At 43.3% G+C, this 26134-nt stretch overlaps 2 protein-coding genes and 1 long non-coding RNA gene across 4 annotated transcripts in view; 2 read left to right on the top strand and 1 right to left on the bottom strand.

Annotated features, from left to right (window-relative positions):
• LOC142768879 (uncharacterized) overlaps positions 1-7828 on the top strand; it is a 67358-nt gene extending 59530 nt beyond the window's left edge. For both annotated transcript variants that reach the window (XM_075871340.1, XM_075871341.1), the window contains one exon: positions 797-7828. In XM_075871340.1, the coding sequence (XP_075727455.1) occupies positions 797-1864 (1068 nt within the window). In that variant the 3' untranslated portion in view covers positions 1865-7828. The remainder of the gene's footprint in view (positions 1-796) is intronic.
• A 10199-nt stretch (positions 7829-18027) lies between these two features.
• LOC119165746 (CB1 cannabinoid receptor-interacting protein 1) lies at positions 18028-23380 on the bottom strand. Its single transcript, XM_037417824.2, has 4 exons — positions 23168-23380; positions 21882-21979; positions 20787-20931; positions 18028-18506 (listed from the first exon to the last, which is right to left on the bottom strand). Exons 1-4 carry the CDS (start codon positions 23249-23251, stop codon positions 18342-18344), a joined length of 492 nt encoding a protein of 163 aa, XP_037273721.1. The 5' UTR covers positions 23252-23380; the 3' UTR covers positions 18028-18341.
• Positions 23381-23632: 252 nt separating this feature from the next.
• Positions 23633-26134, top strand: part of LOC142768878 (uncharacterized) — a 31612-nt gene continuing 29110 nt past the window's right edge. Inside the window, exons 1-2 of the long non-coding RNA XR_012885514.1 lie at positions 23633-23753; positions 23937-24022. This is a non-coding gene — a long non-coding RNA (uncharacterized LOC142768878). The remainder of the gene's footprint in view (positions 23754-23936; positions 24023-26134) is intronic.

The raw sequence follows: 26134 nt of genomic DNA, 5'->3' as shown, positions 1-26134 counted from the left end.
TTTGGACTCGGAGGGAGATGGGCGCAAAGTCAGCCACATACATTGACATAATAGGGGGCAGGACATTACGACTGAGGGGTAGGAGGCACAATTAAGCCCCATACATTGACATAATAGGGAAGGGTGGCGCTGCGCCGAACATTCGCCCACTCCCTGCCCGGCTATGCAGAAAATGTGACAACGGAAAATGTGACCACGGAAAATAAGGTGCCCTAAACACCGACCGTAACCAAACATGTTACAGCCAGTGTCCTTTTAGGGGCAGCCAATGATGCGTCGAATTGGAGCTGCCAAATGTTCTTCAGTACAAGCAGTCTGAACAATCGCAAGGACGACACTTTTGCATAACACTCGTAACATTCATATTCACATAATGAAGGGTGGAATAAGGTGCTGAAGTGGTGCACACAGACGAATAATCACAGAAAAACACGAAATGGTAGTGGAAGATCCGCCTCCGTTTAGCGTTTGTGTGTGTGTGTGTGTGTGTGTGTGTGTGTGTGTGTGTGTGTGTGTGTGTGTGTGTGTGTGTGTGTGTGTGTGTGTGTGTGTGTGTGTGTGTGTGTGTGTGTGTGTGTGTGTGTGTGTGTGTGTGTGTGTGTGTGTGTGTGTGTGTGTGTGTGTGTGTGTGTGTGTGTGTGTGTGTGTGTGTGTGTGAGAGAGAGAATATATTCATATGTGTGCACCTCTGCAAAGTATCACATTTATTTGCTCTTTAGTATTCCACACAAACTAGCCTCATTTGAATCGCTACTGAAACAAATATGCACTTTATGGTCCCCTCTTTCTGACGCAGGTACCGGCCGCCATCTGGTGCACACCGGATGAAATACAATTTCTCAATCTAAAGACCGGCTCCCTCATAAGGTTCATGGTTGACGACCAGATAAACGTCACCGACTCCACGAGGCTTCCGGTGCTGCCCGCCAGGAAGTCGCACACACACACGTGGTACCACAACGACCAAGTGTACGTCATCACGGACAAGTACCACAATGGCTCCGCCCTCCAGAACACCACCACCGTCCTCTGGAAGGCGTCGGGGCTTAGCGCGGAGAAGAACTGGAAAGTTGTTTCCCAGTGGGATCAGGGCGACCCCGAATACCCGGAGTCCCTGGCCAAGTCCTATTCCTGGACCGGTGGCGAGAACCTCTGGCTGTGGAGGGAGCTAGGGAAGGAATGCGAGCTGTGGAAATTCAACGTCACTTCAGAGACCTGGAGTGTGCTGAGGAAAGCTCACGATTCAGCAGTACACGGTCGGCCCATACTCGCATGGTCTCAAGAGGGTGACGACGTCCCGTGCCTCATGTTTGCCGACGACGCTTGTGACTTCAAGCCCTACACGGACTGTATAACGCAAGACAAACTCGCCAGAAGGGAAGCCACCACGACGTCTACCGCTTCTCCAGTCTACACAACAACTGGAGCCTCCTCGTCAGCGAGCGCGCAAGTGACGACGTCAACTGGACGGACGGAGTCGGCAACGCCGCCAAACGAGACGTCGACAACCATCATGACGCGTGATGTCACGACGACAACGTTTTCAAAGGCAACGACGGTAACCTCGACGTCGTACACAACGTTGGCACCCATGACGACAACCGCCGCTGCTTCCCCGACTGCCAAGGCGATTGCTGGTGGAGATACCACTTCTACCGTGGTTGATTCCGACCAGTCCAAGTGGCACCAGCGGAATTCGGGCATCTTCGGATCCATAATCTTCTTCGGCACGTCGATCACCATCTTCACCATCGTCGGCGTCGTTTGGTGTATCCGACACTGCGTGCATTTCCCTAAAGAGGCACTCTTGCTCAGGGACCCGCCTTCAGTGAGGTACACGGCCATCCCCGACACAATCGCGTGAACCCGTGCCCGAATGCTATACAGCCTACCCTCTGAACCTACTGGCAAGATCTATAGTCTGCAGCGGCATAGGGTACAGGGTTTTTTTCCCCTGAAGAGACAAAAGAACTGACTCTGCCTCGGCGTTGCCGATCACAGACGAAGAACTGCGGCGAAAGGGAGACGCCAAGTGACTAAGGATAACTTCCTGTTTTACAGAAACAGGCGCGCTACCTGGGCAAGACAAGATCGTGGCTTTTGTGTACGCATACAATCTTTGCGTCATGACAATGCGAAAAGACTTGACTGCAGGCCGCTCATTCATGGTTCGCAAAAGTGTAAGGTGCATTTTTGCCCTAACTTCTACTAGTGTGTGTTAGTGATGGCTTATTTTCTTTAAGTAGATAATCTTGTCGCAACGTTAATAAGCATTCGCGGAGTTTTCCCAAGTTGAAGAATAGTTACGATCCTTTTTCTCTTCTGCTATAAGTTTGGTGAAAAAAATACGACACAACTTGCTCTACATTATTTGTTTTAAGTACCATTTAGATGATGCAGAAGCGGTTCATAATTCACTCTGTCTCGATCCATCAAAGTGAACTGGAAATGATAAGTCCACATACAACATACACGATCCTCTTACACAGTTTTGAAACCTGTGCTATAGCAACCGAGTTAAGGTAATCAGCCAAGTGAATATAATGTAAAAATGTTTTCCTTCGTCGCATTTGGCTGAAGATTTTATTTTAACTCTGAAGCATGTACTGCCTTGCCTTCTGCGTCGTGGCTATGAAGCCTTAACGGAACGTCATTTCTTGTTTTCCGTGCACAGCTGACTTCATTTCGGTGTTAGTTGGGGTCTTGTAGCATACTTTAGCAATTTACGCCTAATTTTTGTGTTCTATGACAAATAAGTACAATATTTCATTCGGCCGTATTAACGGTGAGTACATAACATAGTTTAGTTCTGGGACATCATGAATGGAACACGGGCGAGAGGAAGAAGTTTGCTTCTGCATCAATTTGCAAGCGTTCTCGTAAGAGACAAAAGAAAAGGAAGTGACCTTTATTTAAGAGCACAGATGTTTACTAGTGCAACAGTATTTGTCAACCTTTGTCAACCTTATACTCTTCAAAGGACAAGCTTTCGGTGTTCATGTTTGTTTTTTGCCGGTTAATTTGGCCAAGTTAGTTCACTGTGTAAGGAGACTGTAGTGTTCACTTCAGCTAAAAGGTACCGGAACTTCGAGCACACTTTTCATACTTATGCATAAAAATATAACAATCTCGGAGATAGAACCCTTGCGCTTACTGATAGGTAAATAGGAAATGATAGGTATCACCACAAATGGCGATAACTTTCGCAAGACTATCAGTGACAAATAGCCAATATCAAGCCAATAACACGGTGGCAATGCACAAATTATCCGTCTCCAAACACATGGTGCTTCCAGACCCGAAAAAGCACAATTTTAGTCCTAAGATTGCTCGAAACGTGATCTCTTTGAACATATCAGTGCACTCGCATGTTTGCAGCGAGATATACAGTATTCGCCAAGGCCCTACTGGCTTCCATGTTTCCATATCACGTGACCCAGGTCATGAGGACTTTTGAATATCGAACGTCCTTCACGGAGAAAAACACCAACAGAATAGAGTATTTTGTGGACCGTATGGACGCTTCCTCGCGAATGAGTTTCTGCAGCACTTCGAGAGCCTAGAGGTTGGCCAAATGACCCCATTGCAAACTCCCACAAGCTCAAGCCACTAGCCAAATCTTGTAAACACCATTAGACAAACCGGGGCTACAGTGACGAGTTCCGGTTATAGTATGAATCGCTAGTAACGCCGGAGTTGACGTATCGTGCAACACAGTTCTTTCATAGCCAACGGCTGTCCATTGAATTACGCGTCTCCAGTGAAAGAAATGATATTAATCGAAGGATAACTAAATTTAGACTTCCCTTGTTCTTGTTGTTGGTTATTTAGCAGTTCTCAATTTTGTCTTGAAACATATCGTAAACTGCATAAGAACTGAAACTTGTGCAAGGTTGCTACGGATTAATCTTGATTGATTGATTGATTGATTGATTGATTGATTGATTGATTTTGTGGTTTAACGTCCCAAAACCACCACATGATTATGAGAGACGCCGCAGTGGAGGGCTCCGCAAATTTTCACCACCTGGGGTTCTTTAACGTGCACCCAAATCTGAGCACACGTGCCTGCAACATTTCCGCCCCCATCGGAAATGAGGGACGAGGACTGAAGGACAAGGACTATGAAAAAAAGATGTACAACACGGCTGTCGACTCGCAACTGAATTTAATAAAAAAAACATGCAAATATAGAGTGGAAATGAGAAACAGGACAGAAAACGGATAATGTTTGTAATCAACACGTGCAGGTGGCGCTTAAGAAATTCGCGTCACTTAGCGTGATAGAAGATACACTGCCACAATTTTCTCCGTTCCTTTGGATGGGGAACGCTTCGATGATTTTTTTTTCTTGCTGTCTGTTGTTTATGACGGGACAGAATCTTGCCCCGCCGCGGTGGTCTAGTGGCTAAGGTACTCGGCTGCTGACCCGCAAGTCGCGGGATCGAATCCCGGCTGCGGCGGCTGCATTTCCGATGGAGGCGGAAATGTTGTAGGCCCGTGTGCTCAGATTTGGGTGCACGTTAAAGAACCCCAGGTGGTCGAAATTTCCGGAGCCCTCCACTACGGCGTCTTTCATAATCATATGGTGGTTTTGGGACGTTAAACCCCACAAATCATCATCATCAATCACGTGACAGAATCTTAGTGCCAGCTAAGAATGGTGTGCAACCGCATTGTGTACAATGAGCCGCGAGTGAAAATACTTTTGTGTCTGGCAGTGAACGTTGCGAGTCAGCGCCCGTGTTGCACATCTTCTTTTCCTAGTCTTCGTCCTTCAGTGTGCTGCTAATATCAAGACATATGGTAATCTGTCTTTGCATTTTTCTTAATTTTTTGCAGATAAGTTTGTAATGTTAACTTTGTTATTGTTTACATGATTGCAATGAAATGATAGTAGAACTTTTTTTTCAGAACAACAACACAGGGCTGTGATAAATATCTGCCGATACAGTCACTGAATTAACCGTAATTGCAAAGGTTATCTTCTAGCGTGTTGTATACGCCTCCTTCTTCTCCTTCTTTACCTGTTGAAAACCGGGATTCCCGCGAGCCTGATTCACCCAGGAATGACGAAGAGGCTTTGCAGCATTGTAGAATACGCCTTTTCATTTGACAGGCCAATTTTCCGGTAGTACATATCAATGACGACCATGCCCTTTGAGTGTGGTTTCGTGTGGACGTGCCATATATTGTATGCTTCCAAGCCAGCACGAGCTGTCGTCGTTCTGCCACAGCGCATCTTCGATGTTAGCAAGGCCATTTCATGAATGTCACTGCGTTCATGTTACTATACATTCGCGTAGAACTGAAACCCAGCTGCTACAATCGCCATACAAAAACCCTCGAGATTATAGCAGAAGAAGAGTAACTTAGTGCTTCTGAAGGTTCTTACCACATTTCTTCTATTCTAAGAGCCATAATCTTAAACATATCCGTCGATAACATGAGGCAGATAGCTGGGCATCGCCGAATTCTGCCATGTTGTCAGATTCCACCATGGGTCAACCCTGATTGGCCAAGAAAACTCTGGGACTCTATGATTAGCTTAACATGCCGTCATTGCGAAACGTGAGAATATGGCGGAATTCTACAGTGTTTGCGTTAGCTCCACTGCAATCACTACTAAACTAAGCACAACTACATCTATCTCTTTCGTGCTTTAGATGGAAGGAGTTCGCTTAAATTTGCACTGTCGACACAAAGATATTGTCTTTTAAATGCATGGAACGAAGAGTTCGCCACATAACTTCCTCTTTTTTTTTTAATCGAGAAGGAAGTTGGGTTACCGACAGCTGCGGTAGATGTAATTGGAGAAAACTCAACGTATCCGTTCTGTTACAGATTTGGCACCGCCAAATACTTGAAGGACATCAACCCTCCACAAAATATTATGGTTCACAACTCCCTTGGCATATATCACCATATGATTAGTGTTTTGGCCCCTGAAGTGGTTGTCCGAAATCTTTGGCAGCAGCCTCACAATATCAAGCAATGTCCTCATAAATTTACTTCAATGTGTTGAAATTCATATACAAGCTTCCTATATAGCAGTTGGGTTTTCCGGACCAGTTTTGTACATGGTGTGAAAGCAAAGAGTTCCAGCAAGTTTCGAACGGGAGTACTAGAAAAGCCAAGGTTTTAGTGCCTATAATGGCGAGGATTTAGTGCATTGATGCGATGAAAGTCATTCGGCTGCCAGTGACACATAGGGTAATTTTGTTGACTGAAAGGTAGCTAGCCCGAAATTTTAATTAGATTAAGCTTTTGCGCTATCGATGAATAGGGTTACAGCTGAAATAAACCAATCGCCAAATGGCGTGAATTCTAGTGTGCACTTCAGACTGACAATGGAGAGCAAAGTAGTTTGCCTTTTTTCTCGGGTATACATAGAACTATTATTTAAAGGGACACTAAAGGCAACTATTAAAGTGTGGCAGCTTGGGCTAGTTGGTAGGACATGACGATAGTTATAGCGCGAGAACAGAAGAACGACGACACAGAGACAAGAAGGACGAGTGCTCATGTCCTTCGTGTCATTTTTTTTTTTTTTGTGTCGTCGTTCTCTTCTCGCGCTATAACTATCGTCAGGCAACTATTAAGTTGACTTTGATTGCTGAAATAGCGGTCCAGAAACCTCGTAGTATTAGTTTTGCGCCAAGAAAAGGCCTATTTTAAAATAAGATCACGTCTTAGTGGTTCGCATCGAGTCAGTGCTCTTCAAATTACCCGCCTCAAGAAGCGGACCGACCAGACTGTCTCTTGTCACCATTGCCGTGCACAACGTTGCCCGGCTTTACTATGCTAGTAGCAGCAGACCGAAAGCAGCGGGAGCCACAGCAGCAACAACGGCCATTGATCCATTTCCCGCCATTGGCTCCACGATTTCAGACGTTTTTTGGTTCAACTGGACCCCACTAGATGGCCCCACCTGCCCAGTGTAACTACGCAAAAATCAAATTTTTCGAACCCCTCGCTCAATTCCCCATAGTAACGTCTGATGGTTCTTTCTTTCATCAGAAACGAACATGCAGCATTTTATTGCGTCTCTTGATGCACGCAATGTTCTTTATTTAGTGCAGCTAGATCGATTACTAGTGATTATTTGTAGGTGGTCTGTCTGATGTCACCGGGATTATTGGGAGAATGTCGTACTGTGGCACACGCGTTCTTGTGCATTTACCTTAATTTCTCGGTAAGTAAGACACTGTTATTATTAATATTGTCATTTTATATGTGCTTTGAGCTTTCACTGTGACGTAAATTATTATTTGACTTTAGTGTCCCTTTAGATATGTTTCCCTAGTTTTCCACATTTATCGTGCGTTCAGAAAGAAACAACGTGTCATCGAATTAAGTAAGGTCTAAAGAGCAAACATTTCAACGCAGAAAACTTGCAGGCAAAATATTTTCTTACGACTTTTTAGTCTAGGTGGCATGTATGTTAAATATTTCTCATCTCATTCGCAGTAACGGCGACTCGTGGGTTGACAACATTATGTCAAGAGGACGTGAAAAATAGCATTGCTCCATATTGATGTAATAATGAAGGCAAAAGAGGTGGCGTTTTAATTCTATATTGTGACGCAGCGTTGGTGATGTCGTGGTTCTCGTTGTGATGATCACCACCGGCGTCGCAGCTTTCAGTTGTGTGTAACGGCTGTGCCGTAATTGTCGTGACTTGTCTCGCAGTGCCAATATGCCGACCAGGTGTTCCTTGTTTTTGTTTTGTTTGTTTGTTTGACGGTGTGTGCTGTTTTTGCCTGGCCAAGGAACTTGCAGTGTACTAGTTCATTTTGAATGTACATAAATGTATTTACCCTGTCGACGACTTTGTTGATTTTATAACTCGTCGTGTTTCCTACCGGGAACGACAAGGAAGAGCGGTGACAAGAAACACAAATCCATGTAAAAATTTATTCTCGATTTGTTTGTTTACCCCGACGAAAAAAGTTGCATTTCCAGGTGGATTATTGAATCGGGGAATTTTTTTCCCAGCTTCAAAGGCTTAAAGTTTCGTCATTTAGCTCGAAGTGGGCGAGTATCCAGCTGGAACATTGCCAGTTGGCGACTGGAACTCGGCCTTCCTCCAGTTGTGGATTCATCGACATCAAGTTGTATTTACGCGTGGTAAATAAAACTGAATTAGCCTTTAACCGGTATAATTTCGAGCTGGAAATTGAACTTCTTTTTTCATGTGTGTATATAGGCAGCTGGGCTTTATTTAATACATTTTTACCTTACCGCCAGAACATGTAACGTCACACTGGGCAAACGTGCACGAAAAGATAGGGGCGGGAGGTGATAAAAACTGCAGAAAGTTTGCAGTCAATCACGAATAGCTTGGCACAGCCAAGCCCTGATCCTTACTCCCTGTCGACCGACACGTCTAGTTTCGAGATGCGCGGCTACCTACACCAGAGTAAACGCACTTTCTCATGACGCATCATGACTCTCTGGACACGACCGGGTGCAGCCAGGCTACGGCTACGCACTACAGAGCGGAGGTTGCGCGAGATGCCTCCGATGGTGGGCGCGGCTTAGCTACTGCGCGTGCGTGGTTTGGCAAGATCTCCGAGATGATGGGCGCGCCCTTCATCTCGGAGGCCATTGGTTTAGCCAGGTGGTGCGGTATCTAGTCGCTAGACAGCGCAATGCTTGATTCTGCCTCCTACTCGGTGCATTTGATTGCGAGGTTATTAGTGGCCACGCCTTTGCGTTAAGTAGTGGGATTTGCTTCAATTTTGTGCCACATGCCCGTTTATAATAGTTATTGTTTTCAGGACATGTTTGACGTCAAACTTTAACAGTTCCACTGTTAGGACTGTTGAAAAAGGAGTTTCACTGGAGCAAACTCCTCGACAAAAGGAGTTGTCTTCGTCACTGACGAAGACAATGTCCTTATGACGAAGACAATTAACGTAGGCTGCGGGGGTATTCCTTGTTTGACGTTTTCTACCTGCCGAAGAGAAGTTTTCTACCTGCCCCCCTATGCATTGATTCCCATCATTTGGGGTGTGAATCGTTTGGCGAAGTAGCGAAGCACCCATACGCGTCTGCAAAGCAAGTCGTAGCTGCGCGCTGTGGATAATGATAATTAATTGTGGTTCAGCCCTTTTTCCAATTGATCGCAGGCTTTAGTTAAGCTACACATTCATTAAAATAACGTTTATATGCAGGGTTAAATTAGCTGAAACTGATAATTTACTCTTTTATAACTATATTGTCATTAATTTCACCATCGTTGTTTAGGTACGAGAACAGGAAATGGTCAATGTGCTGTTTTCGAATTTTACGGCGAAGCTTTCTCAAGAACGTCACCCTAACGTCACAAATAGAAAGCCATTTCGTGTATTTTGGCCATACTGTTTCAACAAATTTTTCTAAAAATCCGTATGTCGAGACTTTTGGTCTCTTAGAACACGAGGTAAGCAATTTTTACCGATAATTAAAGGGGCCCTGCAGCACGTTTCAAAATAGCCACGTTATGAATTTAAATAAGAAGCTTATTGTTTCCCAAACTGACTGCCGCAATTTTTTTTTTTCTTTAGAATTTGCCCAGTACGAGCGAAGTTACGAAAATTTGTCACACCCTCTTGTGTCGACGAAAGTGCTGCAAGCTAAGCAGGGAGGGACGGAACGGGGAGAGAAGGGGCGTCATGCACACCTTTTGACTTTGAACACTTTTTTTTTCTTTTAACTCGTGACTTTCCGGTGCGATCGCGCGCGCACGCGCGTATAGGTGGCGGCCTCGCACGGCGGCGCCCGTAACTTCCGAACGCGCCATGCTCAAATAAGCCAATATTTCAGTACGCTATTGATGATGAAAAAAACAGAGTTTTTATTAATGTAGTTGTGACTTTTAGGCAGCTAGCTGTATTGTCTTGTTGAGGTTAGCTCTTGAGGATTCTTTGAGAGGTTCAAGGAGGTGTTCTAATTTTTGAGTATGTAACATCATTTGTCGAGAGGAAAGAAAGCGATTTTTAGCTGACTTCAAGAAGTTATTGCAAATTCCAGGCTGCGTGCTGCGCTATAGCATTCGGCACTCGTGCTATCGGGAGCCTCGACTACCGATCGAAAGTGTTTTCTGACCATGCTCAAAAAGTGTTGCAAAGCCCCTTAAACCGATTACGACGTAGGCACTAGCAGGTGCCGTCAAAATATGTGACGTTATGGCGAGCTAATGCAGAAACTTCAAGGTGGCACCGCAACCTGTTTTAGCTCTCATTCGATTCCCACTGTGCACGAGATCACGTGAATTTCAAAAGCGAAGCTCTTAAGGTTCGAGAAAAAGCGTCCGCCATCAGCAAAAAAAAAAAAAAATAATGACCACCTCCCTGTGAAGCAGCGGGGCGCACGCCGTTGACCTGGCTGAAACGGGCGTCAACGCGGGGGCTGAAAGAACGGTTTGAAGTGAAACTCGGTGAAGCCTTTACTCGAGTAAACGTTTCTTTAAAAAGCGAAGACACATAAGGCGGGTTGGTAAGTTTTATAGCAGATCAACGAGCCTAAAGAGTGTTTCCACTCGTCGTACAGTCTAGCGTTGCACGCGGTGAAGAGGGTGAAGCGAAAGAGAAATGCGTTGCAAGAGGGCGGAGGAGCAACACCACCTAGGTGTGTTGAGAGGAGCCGACAGCTGCTGCGGGTGAGGGAGACAGTGACGTCAACGTGCAGCTGCCCTACTTGACATCGCTCCAACTACTGCAGCGGGAGCAACGCGGTGCGGCGCGTTGGAGCGGAGACGCGGACGGGCAGCGTTACACAGACTAGTCAAAGAACTGCTCCTCATCTAAAGAAACGCTCCACGCCATTGGCTCAGCTACGTTTGCGCCGGAGGTTAGAATGCGTTGGAACAGCAGTTCCGTGCGTCGAGAGGCCTTATTATACCCCCCTCTGCCTTCGATAGTCTTCATGCTCAGGAATTTTGGGGCTCCACAAGGCCACAATGTTTGGGAATCCTTGTTCTTCGGTAAAAACACTCTGATAGGTTGCCAGCTCATTGTACTCCGAACAGTGGTAACCAGGGGCGGAGGGGGTCAGACCCCCTCCCTAAATTTTCAATTTTGCTTGTCCATATGTACACACAGATATACGAATGCGCACACGAACATACAAATATGACTGAACTCCCTTCCACCCCATTCTTCAAAAAAAAAAATTTGGCTACACCCCTGTAGTCTCCAAACATTATTGTTCTTAGCTGTCATTGTTGCAGTATATGCTGTGCCATGGTGTATTTCAGATCGTGCAAATGCCACCTGCAAAATATCATGCGAGAGCGCATGAATGAGTTGTATGGGTAGAGAGAAAATGTCGTGCAGCACTGTGGCATGGTTTTAGATTGCCATATTAAATTATATACCGGTAATAAAAAAAAACTCACAAGGTCATTATAAATCGTTAAGATCTTTCCTCAGGCAAAACAATAACGAAAAGAACACGACAAGCTCTGTGGTTTATAAAAGTTCTTTATTAAACTCCATTCTGAAACTTCATACAAATTTATGACATTGTTATTGCATAGTCAACAGCCACAGTTTATGTGTTCTTCCTTTTTCTTGGACAAAATTTGCAAACTACATAGTAGAGTTCACTCTTTCTCTAGCTTGGGGAAATTTAGTGTCCACAAAAAAACAACACTGCTCATAATTATGATTAAAAACTTCTTTGACATCCACGCAATTAATAACATTTTTTTATCCATCCATTCAACAATATTGAGTATACTACAGAGAGAAGATAATGTCGACCAAAAGGTCTACGTATTTTTGGACGTCATATCTAAGCTCATGCTGAGCTTTTGGCACATAAAAAATGAGGAAATAATTTTTTTTGAAAATGTGAGGGTAACATAATATTGCACAATTAAAAAGCATACTTTATTGGTGTATACCTAATGAGCGAACCAATATATCTTTGTATGCGAGGCAAGTTTGCCGAAATGCCCACTAATTGAATGTTCATATTACAAATCTATGTAGACGTGCTGAAATGATATAAGACATACAAAGCATGTGGACGTAAGAATCTTGGTCCAGTACAAGGATGAAGTTTGTTGATACAATCGAGCAGTGCAACTCGAAATGAGCTTTTAGGCAACCTGCAAAGCATTCGTAACCTGTCGTATCATGATGAGTATTATGAGCTGTTGAACTTATCCCACATGGTACTAGCAATTGATAGGCTTACAGAAAGACATCGAAAACATCAACCACAACAGACAGCAGAGCTTAAGAACAAAATTACCATAGCACTGGAACACTGAACATATTCATGATTATGCACTAAACATTATCTTGACACATCATGGGTAATAATACTGTAATCCTGAATATTTTTTCAAATACAAGAGTATTATATTTTGGTCAAAAAGTGAAACAGATGAGCACACTGCAATTGCCATAGATTAGCACAATATGATACAGACATATTTCTAAGAAATTATTAAAATAGCTTGGCTGATCAGACTCAAGCTACCATAACTGGTTTTCGAACATACTTTTATGCAATTATTCATAAATATCAATAAATGGTGTCTAAAACGAAAACATGAAAACAGCATTGATTCAACTAAGACCACTTACATATAGGACCTCGGACATTGATGACATAGACCACAGCTTAAAAAAAGTTGACAGCATGCCACAGCCTAACGATAGTCAAACAGGGCCAAACAAAATGCAGACAATAGAAAAAGGGTCTATTCTTCAATTTTAATTTTAACATAATTATTTCAATGTTTACAGATAACTCATTACGCATACCTTGTCTGGCATCTTTATCCTTTCCACTGCTCAAATGTTCAGGTAATCAGACACAAAGCCAGGACTCTGAAACACCTTCTGAATCTCCCTCTGAGGCTGCACCTTAGGTAAGTTCATTAATATCAACTACTGCATTTACAACAGCCCCAGTACAAATGGTTCTTCCATCAAGCAGCAACTTGATATGCATTACAGTATAGTATTGCAAAGAAGTAACCACAATCACTGATCATCACTGGCATGCTATAGTTAACAAAAAGCCTATTTTGCACAGGCGAAATTCGGCGTAACTCGAAAATGATCATTCTCACACCTTGTTTGAAATCAGGATTACAATGTCAACAACACGGAGAAATTATACTTTTCACTAACACAACACCTGAACGACATCAGCAGTGAATAACCAACATACTTCTTTACACAAGAGATCTTATAATTTCACAGCTGTATTGTATAACAGCTTGTTTGTAAAATAACACATAACCTAAGCTACACACAAGAGTGATCCACTGACAAGAAGTTGCCACAACTTAAAATTAGTGGCCACTTAAGATACACATTGTCAAAGTACAGCAGCAGTCTTTGAAGGGTGTACACGGCACAGCAATAAGTATACTGCACCTTCAAAATTGCGACACTTTGCTAACGAACAAGATCTACAAAACGTAGACGGATGATAGCCATTACATGTCAATATGGCTGACTTAATCACAACGTCAACACCTACCTATCACAGATAACATCAACACTCCTCCACGTGTTCAGAAAGAGCTAAGCTCGTAGATTTCACGTTTCCTGCAAATGTATAACAGCCAAGCTTGCCGAAAACATAAATTGTTCTGACACAAAAACACATCAACTATACATGCATGTTTTCCACTGTACCCAGCATTTAAAGCCTATACACCAATGACCACCAAGCACTTGCTAGATGCTTCAGTGTGAACAGCTTACAAGTTCCTCGATATTCGCAACTGAAAACCAAGCAAGTAAAAACCACTGCTTCTTCAAAGTGTTCTGATGCCTAATTATTTCAGAGTAAATGAATTTTCACCAAATGATGTGAACTTAAAAAGCAGCAAAATGGATCAACTGAAACTTTAAAGATTCATGTCCATCATTTTGCAGTCAGTCTAGTACATCGAATACTCCAACGGGTATGACTAAAATGGCATATGTTAAATTGCTGGAATGTGTAATATCAGTACATTTCAAAAATTCTAACTCTCTATTTTCAAACCACGCCTGAAAGCAAACTGAGCTCTTTAAAACTTTATTCACTCAGTGGTGACCCAATATGAAAAGCACCTGTATAAAGACACCTGGCATTCGCTTGACGAAACCACCTTGCAAAAATCAATCTGAATGCAATGGTCGGAAAAGCAGCAAGCAAAACTAAATTATATATACACAAACACTTATTCTAACACTCATTATTCCTGTAGATGGCAAAACTGGATTGACCATCTGGAGTTGCTGTCCAGTCACAAATCAGGTAAGGAGGCAAGAAAATGATTCAGACAAGAAAATGATTCAATCATGCATTAGCTCATGACTATTGCACATCCTTTGCAACAAAGAAACACTGAATTTTTCAGAATTTTGCACAACGATGAAAAGTTTGTAAATAAAAATGCCTGCAGGAATATGTGGGCCTAAAAAGTAGATGACAAGTTTCCCAGCGATGGCAAAATACCCTTGTGAAATGAAGTGACAATGAAATGTGGTACAATTACATAACGTTAAGTTTACATGCAGATGTACTGAGCCAACTACATGATGTGTAGTGTTTGCACAGCTGCCTGTCCAGAGTATTTAGGTCACCGGGCAGTGTGCATGGTCAATGCTCCTTACCTAATCTAATACTGTAAGGCTTCTTCCCACAGGCTTTGGAATGTGATAGGCTGGCACAGTACCTCTAAAAAAGTTGAATCGAAGTTTTTAACTATCTGATGGACAGCATATTAGTTGGCTATAAATAGTCTCATCTCCATCATTTATAACTACTAACTTTGTATAACAATAGTAAAAACGTTTTGTTGGCTGTGCTTGCTAGCCGATAGCACCATCTGTTTCGCTGCTTTTTTTTTTTTTTGCAGAAGCTTCTGTCTGCTTAAAGTTCGTTTATCAGTGTGCATGTAAAGTATTTTGCAGAGCGCAGTGTCTGGGAATCACTATTGCATGATCAGGAAACTGCACGAGTTTAAATTTTTATAACAATTATAAGCATCAGGTATTACATGCAATGTGAATGTCTGCTAATTATATGCACGGAGATTGCATTATTAAGACCTGCACATCAACATGTCACTGACAAAGCTGGAATCATAGCTACACTGCAGTACGTCTGACGTAATGTGCTATTGACTACACAACATAGTGTGCGGCTGCTGCAAGGCAGCATAAAGACCTAAGCATGCAATGATTCTAGCACTTCACATGAGGACGAAACATGATATGTCAAGAATTACCATCATTTGGTAATTGACAACTTGCAAGTGATGAGGAAAGCCTGATGAATAAAAATCCACTGGCATGTCCACAATTTTGTGAACCACATAGTAGCACCAGAAATCGTCATTCGGATGACCACGTCATTTAGCAGTTTGGCAATGAGCCATAACTAGCAATCAAATAAGGGGACATCTCAATACTACCTCGCAGATTGATTTCTGTAGCCGGTCCAGCTCACAAACAGCTATAAGTGTATAAACAAGTCACAACACAGCTCACAGAGTCACAGAAACACATTAAAGGCAAGTAAAGAGCATAATCACCAAGTAATGTCAAATATGCAGTCACATCCACAAATTGCACAATAAATAGCATCACACTTGGAACTAGCACAAAGATCATTAAAGCTCAGTGTAAATCTTCAGAGTGAAAACGCATGTGTGAACCTCCTCTACCTCCCAACTAACTGCACTTAGCGGTGGTGCTAAGATAGTGCTAAGGTTTGAGAGCGAGGAAGAAGGAATAGTAACAAATCTAAAGCTTGACATATAACAGTCCACAAGGAGCTGAGCTTTGCAAAATCTGCAGGTTCGTACACGTCTCTAGCTGGGTGTAACATTTCGCCACAAGCTTGCAAGCACTTTAACGTTATGAACTATACAAAAGCACAATGGCACAATGTAAGAACGAAAATTATGAAGGAACCACTACGTAGGAAAAGTTCTGACACTCTGCAACAGCAAAGGCATTAAAAGCAACATTATTATAGCGAGCATATTTACTGAATATGACCCTAAATGTTTGTGTGCATGTTCAACAAAACTTCCATATTGGCAGTAAAACAAAACTTGATCTTCAACGCCATCAGAAGGAATCTAACAAATCATTTCTCTCGGCAAAAAGTGAAGCCACGATTCGCCATCATAGCAAAAGTCTTAGTAGGCGTTCAAAGTGGGTGAGTATTTCAGATTGTACCTGAAATCATGCTCAAAACTGCTGCAACAGTTTGACAGGCAGCGAAATTTACTGTCACATTTGCAATCTAATCCTAAATCATTAGATCGCAACAACCCAGCGGAAATGCTTAAAGGAGAAAATTGTGTTGTCAGGGCTTGACAAGATACCGTCACAAACGCACGTTACACATGACGCGACCTCGTCGCAACACTCTTTTGACACGACGAAACACCATCACCGACTTCCAGCCCATAAGTTGACGGCACCATCTGACGATTGGAAAGACGAACTATCACATCACCGATGTAAAGATCACTGCTTGATCCTCTACAAAGCTAGTGTAAGTTTTCTAAGGCAGCCATTCTTCGAATGCAGGCTACCCAGACCAGTTTATCATACCATACCAATTACTTTCATATGTGGGCATCAGAGTGCCTTCGTTGCCTTATATTTATTGATCATCAACGGGAAAGTTGAACTTCTATTTGAATAGATGTCAGGAATTTATCTCCCTCTAAGTCATTACTCTGATTTCTTTTCACACAATGGTTTTCATTCGACCACGATCAACACAGATGAAGGGTATTTTCTTTCCATGCATTCTGCAAGGTTATAATCTTGACGCACGACTTAGCTGCACATAGCTGTAATCGACAAAAAACTAAACCAATAAGCAGTGACAAGCAAGATTACACACACTGTTTGCCTTAAACTCATGGAATCATGAATTTCGGAGTACCATTATGTGACACCAATTACGAAAGAGCCAAAATTGGCAGCAGCTAATACAATTTCAATGCTGCAAAAACTTCCTCACTACGCTTGCAGTCAACAAGACGCTTGTATAAATAGGCGACCCATGGCAAGTTGGAGAAAGTGGGGAACTAAAGTTCCCCATTAGCTATGATGTGCTCACTTGCTCTAAACAGCAAGACAGTGCAGAAGAGTGTAAAGAAAAGTGATGTTATTCAAGGCACTCACTGGTTAGCTACTGTGACCTTTTGATCTCTGAACGGGTAGAACGATGTGAGCCTCAATGTCCGAGTTTGTCTGCTTTTGGTAAGGCATCCCCAGTGTGACAGTTGTTTGACTAGATATTTCATGGCAATGTTCATTAGGCATCCCAAGAGTTTGAGATGGAAGACCTAGCAGCTTCTATAAACGTCCAGTTGATCTTCCAAAGCAGGATGTATTAATAGATATATATAACTTTAATAATCTATTACACATATACATGATAACGAAGATATGATAAGGTACTCAGAGCAATCAATGTGAACGAAAATGTTGTTTGACGCACTGTCCAAAATAAAACCATAAAGAAAAGTCCTTCCCTTCCTGCTTAATAGCTACCGCATATCTTGTGGAACATTCCAGACTGTTTCACCAGCCAAACTAATTAAACAAAATTAGCAATTATAACTTGAAACCTAAAGTGGCTAGTAAATGGTAATCGCTATGGATGCCAAGTTGTTCTATTTCAAATGACATCATCTGTCCACATACATATTTAAGAAGGGACCAACACACCGTCAAGTAATATAAATACTAATAGCTACTTTCAGCAAGTTGGCTTCAAAACGCATGAAAGGGTGCACAAACAAGACCTCCTGAAGTTCACGAGCACCAATAGTGATCTATACACCAAACACCTCCAGAAATAATGACAGAGCACTAAATAAATCACCACATTCAGTTGTCATCGAAGTGAAACAACAAAGCTAAAGGTGCACAAAAAGTGGAATGAACACACTGACAGCTTTTCATATAAGGCTGCAGACATGATACATCCCCCGTCCAAACATGCCAGCTCATGTCCTGCAAACATTTGTGAAGCAGCGACATAGAGCTCTTTTGAAAGACGGGAGACTTTCAGTGACATTGATTTGCCGAGGCCAATTAACTCATGCACATTCAGCACAGATTTCGCTCACAAGCTCTCAAAGAGGCTAGGGCCCACAGCTGCGATGCGGCTGCCAAGATGATGAGACACCCTGCTGTGTGCTGGGAAATGAGGAAATGGCAGGCCCATATGTCTTATAAGCCACCAGCTGCCCATAACGTATACAGTATTCCGGCACTGCCACAGGCCATGGCTGTTGTATGAGCCTAATGACAGATCAATGATAAATCACCACTCCAGGCTTCATGCAGGTTGATGGACCATTACCGAAAGCTTTGCTTGTTGACCACCAGGCTTCCCGATGAGCGACTCACTTCACAGTCAAGGTCAATCTGGTGCAGGGCATTGCCCCAGGTAGCATGTTCTTTGTCCTTTTCCTTGTAGAACTTGACTTGCAGGTTGACCAGGAGCTCACCAACATCGAGAATCTGGAAGCAAAGTAAAAAAAAAAGTTAGGAGCTCACCCTTGTCAAAAATAGAGTGGGGGGGGGGGGGGGGAGTAGGAAAGTGAAGTTTGGATTGTGCCTGCCTGACATGCTATTGTCCTTCTTTCATTCACATAACACAATATGCCATTCTGATTTTTCTTCCTCATTGCCAGAAATCAGACATTCACCCACATACTTAGCAGCACAATACTTCTGTTTCTACGAACTACAGCGACAATCATATGTAAAACAACAAGATGCAAACACAAAATGCAGCGAAAAAATGGCGAGTAACTTGAATAAATGACCATTTTCATATCAGATAAGGCTGATCGCCGCCAAGCCTACGAGCAAAAGAACACATATCGCTGGACAACAATACATACGAATATGTATGTGATCGGCACGCTTTTCAGGACCTATTTGTGTACACCCACATTTCTATGCCAGGTTCTTCACAAGTTATGCCACTGCCACCAAAGTCTGTAATTTAGAGGAGCTTTCCTTGAAGTGAAGTTGTAAGTTGCCTGGTTCAGCTAGTGTGCCTGATAAAGCAACATATTGGAGGTCTTTTAATAAGTTTGTACATTTGTAGCTGAAAAAGAATACATTGTGACTCAAAATCCCCAAATCAGAAAATCAGAGATCAAAGTCCGGCCTTTATGATAAGCTTGCCATCAATTAACTTTTTATCTTTGCATCCATCACAAAGCTTGTTTCTTTTCAGGCTCGACTGAATGGGGCGGGGAGCACCCCCGTGAAACTTGACACCCGTGCTAAAGAACTTTAATTTTATAGGTCTGTCAACCGGAATTACTGAAAGAACTATATTTTGAGGACCCTTTTTTTTTGTTTTGTACAACCTAGTCTAATGAAAACAAGCAGATAATGAAGCCAAAAAAAGATATAGGGAATGCTGTACTGTTCATGTGCATTGTAGTTATATGGTTGTAGACGTGAAAAAAAGTAAAGCAATTAAAAAGCCAACTTGCTGGAGGCAGGCATCAAGCCTGCAGCCTTTGGTTGCTGCTAGTGGCATGTTGTCTTTCGATCAATAAACTTTCTTCGGATCTGTATTGCACATACACCTAAAACGGTACAAGAAATGTATCTCGTACCTTCCTTGGATTTATAGTCTGCTCGTTTCCATTAAGTTCGTGTCTATCAACCACAAAGCACAGTTAAAACAAAAACAAAAAACATGCAAGCCAGAAACGCGTTGAATGCGTCTCCTCCAGAGATGGCATGACAATGAGGCCCGCAGCCAAGTGAAGGAGACACAGCTGCACAGAACTCTTCCCACAACTGTTGCGACCTGTCAAGCGAGTCCCATTCGGGGAGCAGCTGCTGCGCCGCAGCTGCAAGCTGTTTCATGCACCGCGGATTCTGCATGTCAGATTGTCAAAGCCCCTGCGCAGATCCATGCTAACATTTTTTTTTCTACGCTGACACAATTCGCCATCATGTGATGCCATTGCACCTGTGACCTCCTGCTCAATCAGCTTAGTTGGCACTTAATTCATCTCTCCCTGCCTTGTCTGAGTGCAAAGTTCGTTTCTTCACAATGAAACACACCACCTGCTGTTAAATATTCTTTTCAAGCGTCAACATTTGCAAAGCTTAAACCCTTTGCAAAAGGGCATTGGAGATTCATTCAGTCATCTGCTCCAGATGAGGTTAAATCATAGTTCACACTTACAATGTGCAGCAAACAAAGATTAAGGAATTCTAGATGAGACATTGTGCAATCTAGTTATTTAATTAAGAGACACTTCCACCACCAACTAGCAGACCTTTTTCCTATTAACACTGCGAGACATGTTCATTAAATCCAAAAAGTTATTTCTTTATTAAGCATTACATTATAGGCATAAACACTACTGAGAACTACTAAGCAGTGCAATTTATGTCAGTGTTTACAGAGCATGTGCAAAGAATGGTACAAGCAATCATGCGTGGAAAACAGTACTGTACGCCTCATTTCAATTTCTTGTTTAAAGCCTGACTTCTTAAATGTGCTCTGTAACGAAACACCTAGTGAGAACAATTTACTCCTCCTTCAATATCTTTTCACTTGAAAGTGCCACAATTGATTTGTGGGGTTTAACGTCCCAAAACCACCATATGATTATGAGAGACGCCGTAGTGGAGGACTCCGGAAATTTTGACCACCTGGGGTTTTTTAACGTGCACCCAAAAGTGCCACAAAGATGAGGAGGTGGATGAAGCGATCCGGATGAATTAGAATCACTACAATGCACGGACAACTGCAACACATACCTGCAGTGCAAGTGGAATTTTATCCCGCTTGCCATGCTTTGTGACACCCACACCAAGGCTGGACCACGTGACGAAGTAGGTTGAAGAGGAGTGGTCTCGTGACTTCTCCTTGGGAGTGTATCGTGACCCCAGGAGTGAGATGCTCCTGATAAACACAAATGAAAAGTTAGATATTCATATGTAAACTCTTTTTGAAACCTTCACTGAGGACTGCACCCCTTGTTGCTGAACAACTGACTATATATATATATATATATATATATATATATATATATATATATATATATATATATAGTCAGTTGTTCAGCAACAAGGGGTGCAGTCCTCAGTGAAGGTTTCAAAAAGAGTTTACATATGAATATGAAGCAGGAGGCACATAAATATAACAGCTGAACAAAATATTTCAAGAACATAACATGCAGTTGGCGGGTTGTACCACCGCCAACACAAATTAGCTCTATTTGTATGGCGTTGCAAGTGCCCACACTTTCTGAAAAACCCCAGATTGGGGCTCAAACAATGCAAACAACTTTTATAAATACATATATACAATCAATATGAACTTTTATTCATTTATGCTACACCACATCTTAGCAGAAGCATCAGTGGTAATACTAAAGATTTAACTTGGGCATCAACAAATATTCCTTCACAGGAAGTCAGGTTAAAGAAGACATGGCCGGCAGTAATAACAGTGGTATCTACATTGTATGATTCTTAGTACAACCATTATGCTTTAAAAATGATCACATGAAAGTACATTTGTTGATTACTTATCAGTATAAACACCACACTGCATGTGTCGAGCTCTTCCTTTGGCACACAATTCTCTGCATTCGATGTTACAGTTAAAGCCCATTAATTTGCTTTTTTGTTAGACCCAAACTGATGCCAGCATAGGACATGATCAAAGGATATTGGTGCACACAAATGTGAACAAAATTGACATGCCCAACGAATTGGCACAATACAACAACCAGCACAAATAAGAGAACCAGAGCTTGATACAAGAGATATTCAATGAATAAGAAATGTGCAACATGAGCAAGTGTGTAACTACAACACATGCACATAAAAGAATGAATTGTCACTCACTCTAATGTTTGCGCTGGCCTAAAGCACAATGTTAATGTATAGGATGTTTCGACGTTCAGTTTAATTGTGCTCTCTGATCCAAACCTGGTTCCATCGACCTGGAAAAGAGGCGTGGTGATGGCAGTTGACGAACTGTCTTCTGGATGCCATGCTAACGAAAAGACGTACACTCTTCTCAAGTGAATACAAAGGCATTGAAAACAGCACGCTAGGTGAGCTGCTCACATTATGGTAGGTGAAATGACAACCTGAGGCAAACGATGAACTTACATATCGAGTCCTGGAGGATTTGAATTCATCATCTCACATTGTAACTCTGTAGATTATTTTTTTGTTCATGAGATCCTAAGCAGTCAACGAAAAATTGCACTCCAGGCCGTTGCAAATGCCTGAATGGCTAAATTTGATTCGGGTGATGCAGTTATGTTACGTCGTAACATTTCGATCGTTTCATTCTACACGCGGTTTGCTCAGTGACTGAAAGAAGTCAAAACAAAACCAATCGGTGCAAGAATTACTTAAGTGCGCGCAAACTTTCCATCTGCCTGCCTTCGAGCTTTTCCGCACACGATCGTTTTCATGTGGGTTGCACGAAAATTACACAATCAAGACAAGAAAGAAGCTCTGACGAGCGCGTCATGGATATGTGCAAAACCGCACGTACACCAACCTTCCGGGATTGCACTTGCGCGCTCGCGTTTGGTGTCACGTAGCACTTGACTCAAGGGATCATAGTACGAACGATTAGAACTTCATATTCCCTGCTCCAACGCCGAGCGTCTATCAAGCGCCTCACAAGTTGTGTTCAAAATCCAACAAAATGATCATATCGAGAGTGTCACGCGCGGTCTTGTTTGTTTTTCTAGCTGCGGCGCAACTTTCTGTTTCTTTTATTTTCGTTTTACGACTCCAATTCTCGCAAAACGAACCAATCACACCTACTAACACGGCTGGCGCTGGAGATCGCCGCACCGCAATCGATAACAAGCTTCGACATCCGTAGGCGTCAGCGCGCCACCGATAACTTATTGCTATATTTGGGAATCTGACCGCCACTTCGGCCGGCAATCGCGTACTGGAAATGCGACATAAAACGGCACTACTAGAAAAGTACGAATGCGTTTTCGCAATGCGGATGTAACCGCCTGATCGTTTCGGTTAACAGCGAGCGGTGGCGCGCGCCGCATTGATGCTTTCGGTTTTGATCGTGACGCGCGGTCGCACATTCGGTACCCCGCGTTAGGAGCCGATCGTAGCTTGCGGTAGATCACATCTTGCGGGCTTACCTTGTAATGAACGTCGCCGTTGTTGTTTCCTTCGCGTTGCATGGATAAAACAACCTTGAAACTGCGGCTCGAATTGTCGACCATGGTTGCGAGCGCGCGGAGAAGACCGAAAGATGAGTATCCGCGGGTGGGTCGCACAGCACACCGCTAGCCACTATCTTACGTACGCGCCACCTGCACACTTCGCGGCAGCTCGATATCTGTCTTGTTGCTCTTTACCTCCTTTCTCGTTGCGCAACTGATAAATTGTCCGACTCAAAACTTATTTGTACGGTGCCGCCACCTAGTGATAGAAACGGAGACTAAACGAGTAGTTTCATGGCGGTCATTTCAATGTTTTGAAATCGCCGCCATAACATTAAAATCGCCGCCATTAAACTGCCGTTATCGCCACCGATAAAGGAGGTTAAGGGGAATGAGTCGCACTAGGTTGACATGCCGAATTAAGGACAAATACAATCATAGCGAATACAAGGCGCTAACTTCCAACAAGTTTTATTCGTAGAAACAGTGGCTCAAGTACATACATCAACAACATCAGCATGTTGCGTGGAACGGTATCACCGTTAAAAGAGGTCAGTGTTGGGTGAGTTGGCGTTCTGACATTCGCATTATCGTAAGTACTCTATAGCGCCACTGAACGGCACAGCAGAAATGAAGACGCCATTGTAATTCGCATCCTTTTCAGTTGTGCCGTTTCGGTGCACTGCTTATAAAACTTTATTGTGTAGAAAAAACTCTTGCTCATCTGCAATCTGTGACAACCTAGGAATACAAGTCCCGCCTCCAGAACTGCGGCGCACCTGCCGTTCATCTGTGCGAGAGAATGAATGCTAAGAAGTTTTCGTTCAAACAGTAAGTACTTTCTTTTTACTGATAATGTAAACACTAAGCATATTAGGAACTCAGAACTCGGCTTTCACTCATAAAATATTACGGTTAACTGAGTAATAACGGCGGTATATTTGCTGAATTCGGAAGTAAGTCCATGTTTACTTCAGAAAACCAGTGACACCAATAGGAAGGTCCCCGTCACCAAATACGCGACAGGTGCTTGACGTGACATAATAGTTAAGTGCTACTCGATGCATATATGCATATTATCTGTGTGTGTGGGGGGGGGGGAGCCATTCTTGTAGGTGGGGCTTACTTCTATCCTTACGTTTTGTGAAAAACTACAGAAGCATGCATTGACGGACCGTTAACACGTGCAGAACACGTGAGAAGCGCCCGGTACTTAGGTCTATTTATAGCCGCCTTCTCTGCGAGCCAAGGGTCTCAACCTGAATAAATGGTGGTGTTGTCGAGACACACGCGTGAAATTTCTCCATTTGTGTGACCCAAATACGAGAGACGTTCAAAACACGCTTTTGGGTCGACGGTATGTTTTCCTATGGCAGCTTATCGAAATAAGCCAACCGGTGCTTTCTGTTATTGCTCGGGCTTCGAACTTCTTTCGTTGTAATTGAAGGGCTCCTAAACCACTTCGAGATAGACAAGAGAGTGGTTTCTTTGTCGCCTTCACTACCCTTAGAACATGCGCTATCTCCTCCTCACTACTTACGTCTTCGTAAAGAATGCGGACAGTGTGTTAGCGCTAAGCGTTCTGCCTATCACCATATCGAGCTTATGGTCCGCTTGCGCGATCGAAAACATAGAAGACGAAGTGAAATCAGCTGAGCACGCGCGATAGTCAAGCGATCCAAGGAAGAATGGTCAAGCGACTTCATGGAAAAGAAGGGTGGGAGACAGTGCACAACTGATATCCCTCGTGTATGAACCAATCGAGAGCTTATTTCCTTATGACGTCATTTGAAAAGACGGCTGGCGTCACAAATCGCGCCTAGAAGACTGGAAGCTTCCAGAGTGAAGCGCGCTCTTTATATTTTCAGAGGTATTCAGGGGCCCTCTTTGACAACGTTATTTTTACACATTGCTTTCATCACAAAAACAAGTCTCGAGACGAAGAAGAAAGCTTTTTGCGCAGTAGGGTTGATTTCAGCATGTTGACGGCTTTCCTGTGACGTCACGTATGCAGCTTTCTGACAGCATCCTCACTGCTTCAATGGCGCTAGGTCGATGCGGAAACGGTACCACAGCCTCTGCGCCAGAACAGTGAATAAACCCACCTGCGATGGGTTGACGATGACACCTGACTTAGCGAAAATATTTTTTGATTACGCTAAACTGCATCATGGCAGCTTCAATGACGTCATCACAGGCCACCTAATCTACACATCACTAGGTCGTCACTGACGTTGTTGATGCGCCCTGCATCGACGGTGAAAGCATGTACGTTCTCGGGGTCCCCCACATCAGCACTGAACATGTTCTCTAATCGATCGATTGATAGATATGTGTGGTTTAAAGTCCCAAAACTATCATATGATTGTGAGAGACGCCGTAGTGGAGGGCTCCGGAAATTTCGAGTCACACACTAGGTGATCTGACCTAGATACCTAGCGTGTGACCTCGAATCATTGAAACAACAACATGAATGGCGTTCAAAAAATAGATCTTGGCTTGAAGTGATAATTCTAGCACTTAATATCTGGGGTTCGACGTCCCCAAACCACCATATGATTGTGAGAGACGCCGAAGTGGAGGACTCTGGAAAATTTGACCATCTGTTGTACTTTAACGTTCACTGGGGCTCAAGGGGTGTAATATGGCCAACAAGGATCGAATGTGTCGCTATAGGCGGCTTCGACGTTTGTAAACAAATTGGCTCGCGCCGAACGGCCTACCCCAGCAGACATCCGGTGCGCCACTTCCGGTAATGTTTCTTCAATGGTCGCGGCGGCGTTTTCGTGGTGTGTTCGAATTTGCTTCTCCGTTATTTCTGGCGCATTCCTAGGGATGTATTTGGTGCCACGTCTGGCGGCCACAGGAAGGGGCTCGATGTAGTGCACGGCAGTTGCAAGTGCGGCCACTGCTGCAGGTAACACGGCTCGCGTGGTCGACGAG

This window comes from Rhipicephalus microplus, chromosome 8 (genome assembly GCF_043290135.1).
Source record: "Rhipicephalus microplus isolate Deutch F79 chromosome 8, USDA_Rmic, whole genome shotgun sequence".
In the NCBI taxonomy this organism is placed as follows: Eukaryota; Metazoa; Arthropoda; class Arachnida; order Ixodida; family Ixodidae; genus Rhipicephalus; species Rhipicephalus microplus.
This window is presented reverse-complemented; position numbering and strand designations above follow the sequence as displayed.